The sequence below is a fragment of the Passer montanus genome, unplaced genomic scaffold (genome assembly GCF_014805655.1).
Source record: "Passer montanus isolate IOZ18808 unplaced genomic scaffold, ASM1480565v1 scaffold44, whole genome shotgun sequence".
Lineage (NCBI taxonomy): Eukaryota > Metazoa > Chordata > Aves > Passeriformes > Passeridae > Passer > Passer montanus.
Window position 1 is genome coordinate 6,529,628 of NW_024369262.1, and position 8,777 is coordinate 6,538,404.

Consider the following 8,777-nt stretch of genomic DNA (forward strand, 5'->3'; position numbering starts at 1 on the left):
CAGACAGAGCAAGGAGGAGTCACTTTGCCAAAGAGGGGCAGAATTTAGATATGGAAAAAGAGAAAAGAGGTAATGGATGGAGAGAGGGATGTATAGAGATGTTAATACAAAATCACAGAGCATGGGGGGCTCTCAGGATCTCTTTCTCCAAGCTCCTTCTGAACAACTTCATTAACAGCAAATCCAAAATTTGATCATAAACCAGCTCCTGCTGGATTTAAATGCTGAACTACACTCGTATAGAAAGTAACACTACAGAGTAGGAGACTTCCAGCCCCTGAACCAGGGAGGTGCACGGCGGGAGGACGGGGGCAGGCTGCGAGCCGGGCCGCGACAGCAGCACGGCCGGGCACGGGCAGCGGGCCGGGGCAGGGGCGCGAACGGCCCGGGCAGGGCGGGCAGAGCCGGGCAGGGCGCCCATCCCGCACGCAGCGCGCCCGGGGCTGCCCGCGGGTAACGGGGGGATCCCGGCACACGGAGCCTTTCCCGGGACACGGAACCTTTCCCGGGACACAGAGCCCGTTCCGGCACACGGAGCCTTTCCCGGGACACAGAGCCCGTTCCGGCACACGGAGCCTTTCCCGGGACACAGAGCCCGTTCCGGCACACGGAGCCGTTCCCGTGGGCCCCGGCCCGTTCTCTGGCCGTGGGCAGGCGCGGGCCTGGCCGCATCGCCCGTTCCGTACCGGCTGCGGCATCGCGCACGGTGCGAGCAGCCCGTTCGGCACCGCGTGTTCCCCTGCAGGGGCTCGGCCCTGCTGGGTTATGCGGTGACACCGGGCCCCCTCCCGATGGCGTTGATCGCCGTGAAACAAAGCGGGGTGACGCGCGGGTGCCCGGGCAGCCGGTGTGAGGAGGCACACGGATGTCCCCCTCCCGGGTCTCCCCCTCCCGGGTCTCCCCCTCCCGGGTGTCCCCCTCCCGGGTCTCCCTCTCACGATCTCCTCTGTCCCCAGCTCGGTCGCGCACGGTAGGAGAGCTCCTGGCCCCCACGTCTCCCTTCGACAAGAAGTGCGGCAGGGAGAACTGGACGGTCGCGTTCGCTCCCGATGGCTCGTACCTGGCGTGGTCACAGGGACATCGCATAGTGAAGCTGGTCCCCTGGGCACAGTGCCTCAACAACTTGTAAGAGAAACTGCTCTGGCTTTCGGTGCACCTGAAAAACAGGAGATAGCTTCAAATCTGTTAAAACGCATGTGTTGCTCTTGTAGGATTTGACACCTTGGGGAGAAATGAATTCCTTAAAATAATAGCTGTTCTGTCTCTTCCTGTATGGCCAGCAAGAGGAACAGCTATTGCAACTTCACAAAGCCTGTGGAGGAGTGACTTGTTAATCAATTCAGACACTCTAAAATAAGAGGAAGTTAGTGTGAAAAGGGAATTTAGAAACGTGGGCAGATCTGGCCCTTTACACTTCCTATCACAATGCTGTTTGGCTTTACCTTTTAGAAATTTACTTAAAGGCAGACCTCTTTCCTTATCATCCTTGTTCGAATGCAAGTGGAGTTCCAAAGCACACATTTTACTGGCACGTGCAGGTTGCATGTTAGCAAAGTTGGTAGCTGGCCACTGCAGTTTTGTAGCTGGTTACATTTCTCTGACCCATGTTTGGGGGTGGTTAATTGCTTTCCATGTGCTGGACACTCAGTAACTGTTTAGCAGAAAATTCTGGAAATTTTTGTGGCTCATTTTTCTGTAAATGCTTCGAAACTGTTGGATTTTGCAGTAGGTTAAGTTAGTATCTTGCTCTCTACAGAGGTAAAACTGCAGAGTATTAGCATTATTTTGTGTTGGAAGGTTTCCATGTGCTGGCAGTTGTTCTCAGTTATAAGAAAAAGCCACTTTTCTAATTTTAAAGTGAAAACGCACCGTTTTACACCTCAGGGATGTACATCCTGACACCTCGCAGGCCCCATGAGGCCCAGGAAAGGTTTGTTTGACCGTGCTGTGTGTTGCCTTGCAGCCTGCTGCACGGCACCAAGAATGGCGCCAACGCCGGCAGCGCGCGGCTGCCGCGGCCGAGCAGCGAGGCGGCCCAGAAGAGCAGGCCCTGCGAGCACGTCATCGACTGCGGGGACATCGTGTGGAGCCTGGCCTTCGGCTCCTCGGTGCCCGAGAAGCAGAGCCGCTGCGTCAACATCGAGTGGCACCGCTTCAAGTTCGGGCAGGACCAGCTGCTCCTCGCCACCGGCCTCAACAACGGCCGCATCAAGATCTGGGATGTCTACACGGGTGAGTGGAGGGCAGCTGAGGGCAGAGGGAGGTCCTGAGCTGCAGGGACACACTGGGAGCGTCCAGTCGGGCTCCTGGACTGCCCCAGGACCCCCAGCACTGCCTGTGTCCCTGAGAGCGTTGTCCAGACGTCCCTTGTCACGCCCAGGTGCCAGCTCACGCTTCTTGCAGTAATAATATTGTTGGCACACACCAGGAATCGTGTAACTGGGAACTGACCTTCAATGCAAATGAAAAAAATCTTTAAAAAGCATGAGCTCCTGCAACTAGAAGTAACAAAAAGCTGCCAAAGGAACAAGAGAGGCACATCATGCTTTGAGGTGTGAGAGATGGAAGACGCAAAATGATTAAATGTGTGCGTACATACACTGGTTGTTTACTCAACAGTCTTCCTAGTTTTACCATGCTTTAAAAGCATGAAATTGCTGGCTTATGTTGATAAGGACCTTTTATCTTCTTTTTAAAAAGAAAATTAATGACTCCAAAAGACTGAATCTGAACTTAGGGACTTTCCATTTTGCTGGTAGCACAGCTGCTCGGTTGGAGAGAACTCAGTTCAGAAAAATAATGACTTGAGTCATCTGTCCTTGTAAATTGAAGATTGGAACAGGTATGTCCATCAAAAGACAAGTCTTGCCTTATTTCTGAGGTTCTAGTATATAGATTTTGTAGCTTTTCCAGGAGTTACCTCTTGATACAGGAGAGTGAAAGGATCCATGTGCTGTTCATTGTAGGCAGCATTTCTGCAAAGAAAATTGTCTTTACATGTAGTAATTTTATATTCAGTATTTGTGTCCACAAACCATTTGATTTAAGTACAATAGTCCTTCATGTTAAATTGTGGTGTTCTCATGTAACAGGAAAACTCCTCCTTAACCTGATGGACCACACAGAAGTTGTCAGAGATTTAACCTTTGCCCCCGATGGCAGCCTGATTCTTGTGTCTGCTTCCAGAGACAAAACCCTGCGAGTGTGGGACCTGAAAGATGATGGTAATGTCTGGGCTTTATCTGCTCTTATACCTGGGAGAAGCACCCGTGTACTCACCTCTTTTATTGCTCTAGACTCAGTTTGGTCAGGATTGCTTAAAAACTGCAATGTTCTGTTAGTCACTCACTGTGCACTTGGAATTATTTAGTCACTCACTCTGCAGCCCCTTGGAATTCCTTATCTGTCTGAGCCCTGGAGGCAGAAGCAGGTTTTGGGCTGAGTGCATGAAGTGACCTTTCTGAATAGGGACATGGAAGTAGAGGCTTCATCCCAGGGGTTTTATTTCTGTGTAGAATGACTCTGCAAGAAGTTTGGGAAAATAATACAAAATTTCGCAAAGAAATAACTAACTTGAAAAGCTTTCCCATCTGAATTTTGTAGTATTTAACCAATCCTTACAGCAATGCCTTTCTGTTTAGGAAACATGATGAAGGTGCTGAGAGGCCATCCGAACTGGGTGTATGGCTGTGCATTCTCTCCAGACTCCTCCATCCTCTGTTCTGTTGGAGCTAGTAAAGCAGTATGTGTCAGAGTTTCTTGTTCCTTAATTCGCCCGAATTGTGTGCATAATCATTTTAAATCTCAGTAACATTAAGCTTGTGCTCGGTGTCATGAACTTCTAATGTTTGATGATGATGTGAAAGTGCATGAAATTAAACTGGCAAATGGTGCATTGAGACCCTGATTTGTGAATGGAACTTGCACTGCTTTTAGTTGAAGAGGCTGTAAGTGTGGAGAAATAGGTCTGCACAGGGTCATGGCATAAAACAAAGACCACTAAAGCTGCCAGTCTTAAAAGATACTTAGATTAATGCATAAAACTATTTTGGTTTTGACTTTGTCCTTCCTATTTCATGCTCAATGAGAAAGACTTCCCAAAGCTGGAGCCAGTCAGGGCATTTCCTGCTGAACAAAAACACTTCTGTCTCCCCCTACCAATGGCAGTAGTACCTGAGAGTTAGAGGGAAGAGGAGCACACTGGTTTTGCTTCCATCCTAATGCCCTGCTAGAGAACTGAAAGCAGTGCAGGTAATGCATGTATGCCATAAGCTACTCCTGGCACTGACGAGTTAGGGCAGACCAGAAAGGGAGTTCAGCCTGGTTGCAGGGGCTCTGTAGGCAGTGTGGTGGAGCCTCAAAAGCCCAGCTGAGGCAGTGGCCATCACTGCTGCGGGAGTGCTCAGAGGCACTGTCCACCGCGGCGAGCACAGCCGCGCTCTGGGGTTTGGCTCTGTAGTGGAGCAGAGGGGGATGTGTACATTGCTGTCTGGAGGCTGTGTGTTTTCCATAAGCTTCTTGCTTTCCCTGTCACAGGTGGTGGCAGCAATATTGGTGTGATTGAGTTAAGCTGGCACCACTCTGAGGAGCACAGTGGTGTTGGCGGGCAGAGAGTGGCAGCTCTGGCCGCCAGCCCGGCGAGCTGTACCGTCTGTACCGTAGGACGAAGTAACCTTGCCCTCGGCTGCAAGGGGTCCTGTACGTACGCAGGTGCTGCTCCATGTCCACTGTCTGCTTGCTTGCTTGCTTTTTTTTTTGTTGTTTTTTTTTTGTAATAATTTTCACAGCAGTGAAACACACTGACTCCTCAAACTCAGTTAGCGGTTTTATAGAATGTTGGGGTCTCCTTGGAAAGATTAGTGAACGTGTTTATAACTGATTCTAAAATAGTTCAGAGTTAGGTATGGGAGGCACTAAGGCTGAGTTTGTTTGGTCAAACATAAATTTAGCCAAGATGTCAGAATTTAACCTGTGCAGTAAAACTGTCAAGGGAAAAATCAAGGCCGCTAGTGAGCTCTTTGAGGGATGTAACAGCTTTTGCTAAAGACATATTCCTGTAAAACCATGCTGCAGTACATGGATAGTTCCTATTAAGTAATTCTGCACAGTCCTTATTTTGATAGTATATAATGTACAACTGCATGTAAAATATTGTAATAGTCTATGAATTCTTACAATACGCTGTGCAATTAGTTGGGTAAATTGTAATATTAATGTTGTTTGTTACTGTTGACTTGATTTTAAATGACTAAATTCTTTCTAATAATGTGGTTAGACTTCCCTGTTGTTTTGCCAAAGACATAACTTTTGGCTGTGAAAATTCTTTTTGCTTGCAGTATCTGTTTCTCTTCCTAGGCTGACGTTGGTGATCCAAGCAATTGTAAACAAGTGATCTTAAACTCAAAGGGATGCCACTGGAGTAACAATATGTTAACCTTACATTTTCTGTCTGTATATTTCTTAAAATTTTGGTAGTTACTGAAAAGAGGGGACTGTAGAGTTTAACACTATTTATTTCTGAATATTTTAATAAAATAGTTTTGTAATACATGAATTTCAGTAAGCTACATGGTTAAATTTGTTGCCTTTATCTTATATTTTGGCTTATTTTGTTAATAACATTTAACAAATTTGAGTTAGAACTTGCATGTCTGCTTTAATTATTTTTTAAAAAACCTTGATTTTAATCTGAATATGACACTGAGCATATTTCTTAATTGTAGTAATTCATAATACCTGATTTTAGTATAATCCTAAATAAGACTAGCTATACTTAAAAAAACAAATTAAATGCTTCACTGCCTCTCTGAGCAGAGCTATAACATCAGCTCATTTAATTGCAGGTTTTCCTCTGGGATATGGATAAATACTCCATGTTACGGAAACTTGAAGGCCATCACAATGATGTTGTAGCTTGTGAGTTCTCTCCTGATGGAGCGTTACTGGCTACTGCATCCTACGATACTCGAGTCTATGTCTGGGACCCACATATTGGAGTGATCCTTAGGGAATTTGGGTAAGTAAAGCAGTCAGATCTGGAAACTGTCTCCCAGAGTGGGCTCGGGAATGAGCAGTGGCTGGTGGAAGTCCTAAAGTGGCAGAAGCTGGAGGTTGTTCTTCCAGCTGAGAGCAAATTTGCAGCACTGGTATTTTAATGTGCACTGAGTTGTTGAAGAAGGCTGAAGAGCCCACGGCAGTTGAGTCCCCAGTCCCGAATCCAGGGTGAACGGCTCAGACACTGCTTGTTTGTGCGTGCCCGGGCTCTGCTGTCCTGCTGAGGCTGTCGTGTCTGCCCACAGGCACCTGTTCCCCCCGCCCACGCCGATCTTCGCGGGCGGCGCCAACGACCGCTGGGTGCGCTCCGTGTGCTTCAGCCACGACGGGCTGCACGTGGCCAGCCTGGCCGACGACAAGTGAGTGTGCCCCGGGCTGCTGCCCCACACTAGTTTGTTGTGCAGCATGCAGAAAACACCAAGCACAGCTAAAACCCCACTCTGATAACTTCCTGTGTTGTCCTTCCCTCTCAGAATGGTGAGGTTCTGGAGAATTGATGAAGAATACCCTGTACAAGTTGCACCTCTGAACAATGGGCTCTGCTGTACTTTCTCTACTGATGGCAGTGTTCTGGCTGCAGGGCAAGTACAGACTTCTTTTCCTTTTTAAATACAAAGGTAACGCAAGAGATTGAAAACAGTGGCTCAGTGTTCTGAAAATCTTCAGTTTGACTTGCAGCCTGGTGCTTCTGACTGGTACTGTTTGTTTAAACTTCCCTGGAATAGCAGTAAAATCAATCAGCTGATAAGCTCATTTCTTATCTTTAAAAATAAATATGTGAGAGACCCAAAACATGAGGGTTGGAAGAAGCCCATCAGATAGCCAAGGGCAGTTGTTGTGTGTTAGGTGGCACAGCAGTAGCAGCTGCAGATCTCCAGTTGCATAGACAAGTTGCTTGTTGTGCTGCTGCAGGAACTGGAGTAAATCAGGATCTGGGGCAGCTGGAACTGAGCACCAGCAAGTCCCCTTGTGTGTGTGAGTTGGTAGCAGGCCGAGCTGGATCCATGGAATAACCTGGAGGGTTTGTGTTCTGTGCAGGACCCAGGATGGCAGCGTGTACTTCTGGGCCACGCCGAGGCAGGTGTGCAGCCTGCAGCACCTGTGCCGCATGGCCATCCGCAGGGTGATGCCCAGCAGCCAGCTCAGGAGCCTGCCTATCCCGGGCAAGGTGCTGGAGTTCCTTTGTTACCAGATTTGAGTCATTTGAGAAGAAAACAAAAAACGAAACCAACAACTGGGAGGTGCCCAGCTGCTGAAACTGGCTACAAACACTTTACAGAATCCTCAAACTGTACAGCCTTTAAGCTTAAAACTCTACAGGTTTTCAAGAGCTATTTAAAGTGATAACCTAAATACTATTTTATCAAAATGCCTGACAGGTAATTTTTTTTACTATTTATAGAAAACACAGTAGAAGTATTCCTGGTGTTCTCAATTTTCTAAAATGTAACTGTGAAAACATGTACATATATAGACATAAGCTGCTACATGTTATCAGTGTACCTTTAAAATTGCTTGTATGATTTTTCATGTGTCTCATGTATATATTGCTTTGGTAGAGCCATGATGCATCTGAGCTGTAAGTGGAAGGACAGCTGTTCTGGCACACTGAGGTAGGAAAACTATTGACTTACACAGCAGTTAAGCTTCCTTCTGTACATTGGTTGGGGTGCAGAAAGCTGCCCCCAGGTCAGACTTTGTGCTAGTTCATTTGTGAGGAGGTACAGCGTGGCTTTGTAGAGAGCAGTATGTGGGAAGGGCAGGAGGTTAAAAGGGGTGCAGTGTATCTAAGGTAACCCAGGACCATGCCTGAGTCAGCTGAAGGCCTTATGCTCCATAGCAGCAAACCAGGTGAAATTCAGTATTGGGCAGTGTTAGAGAACTATTTCCTTACATTTCTGAAAATCTGACTACTGTATTTTTGCCTGATACTGTGTCTGTAATGAGAGACATTTGCAGACTCAGTTTATTATCCTTTAACCCTATAATATCTGTTTGGGGGTGATTATTGGTTAATGGCCAAAGATAAGCAAAATACTTGGTTTTGCCTTCTGTTATTTATCTGTACCTGCAGATATAAAGAATGTATGCATTGCATAAAATGCCTGATTATATATATTTTTGTTGAATTTTGTATTAAAAACTTGCATAAAAGTTTTCTGGTATCTTCTTTGGTGACTGATTTATCAACACTGTCTGGCTGCAGTGTTCCAGGCTGAGCTGATGAGGCCTGGTTTGTGCTCCCAGACAGATGCTTACAGGGCTCTCTAAAGCCATGACAGTGTTAGAAGCATGTGTGAGCTGAAAATCTGCTTATTTAAGCACCTTCATGAGCTGATCTAAAAGCTGGGCTTGCCATGAGCCTGATTCTGCAAGATCAAAGTTCCAGCCTTGGATCAGTGAGTAGGACTGCAGTGTGGGGTCTTGCAGGAGAGGCTTACTGAAGGGTCCCCTCAGGCTGGGTTCACCGAAAGCAATGATTTATGGAAGTGGAGGAAGAAAACAACATCCCAGCTCCCCCTTTCACCACCTCTGAAAGCTGCTTCTCCAGCTGTGCCTGCAGGAGTTCCTCTGTTTGCTCTAACCTTTCTCCCAGGACACAAATGATAGTGTTAGACCAAGTACACAAGCTTTCCTCATTAGTGAGGCTATTTATAATAATGTACCACGTTTACAAGCCTCTTCCTGCCCTGGTGGGACACCACAAGGTGAGGCCTGATCCC

The 8,777-nt window shown here is 47.1% G+C and overlaps 2 protein-coding genes across 2 annotated transcripts in view; one reads left to right on the forward strand and one right to left on the reverse strand.

Annotated features, from left to right (window-relative positions):
• NF1 (neurofibromin 1) overlaps positions 1–698 on the reverse strand; it is an 83,299-nt gene extending 82,601 nt beyond the window's left edge. The window contains exon 1 of the mRNA XM_039720890.1: positions 687–698. Within this exon, the coding sequence (XP_039576824.1) occupies positions 687–698 (12 nt within the window). The remainder of the gene's footprint in view (positions 1–686) is intronic.
• Positions 591–8,213, forward strand: WSB1 (WD repeat and SOCS box containing 1). Its single transcript, XM_039720801.1, has 8 exons — positions 591–1,125; positions 1,964–2,232; positions 3,093–3,224; positions 3,642–3,742; positions 5,844–6,016; positions 6,300–6,413; positions 6,528–6,635; positions 7,093–8,213. The coding sequence occupies exons 1-8, from the start codon at positions 866–868 to the stop codon at positions 7,250–7,252; spliced, it is 1,317 nt and encodes a 438-aa protein (XP_039576735.1). The 5' UTR covers positions 591–865; the 3' UTR covers positions 7,253–8,213.
• Positions 8,214–8,777: the final 564 nt, after the last annotated feature.

Bases quoted from the DNA above. Each gene is read 5' to 3' on its own strand.
- WSB1 (XM_039720801.1), top strand. From the start codon at position 866: ATGTCCCCCTCCCGGGTCTCCCCCTCCCGGGTCTCCCCCTCCCGGGTG. The intron at 2,233-3,092 runs GTGAGTGGAGGG...CTCATGTAACAG, and splicing joins GATCTGGGATGTCTACACGG to GAAAACTCCTCCTTAACCTG. The intron at 6,017-6,299 runs GTAAGTAAAGCA...GTCTGCCCACAG, and splicing joins GTGATCCTTAGGGAATTTGG to GCACCTGTTCCCCCCGCCCA.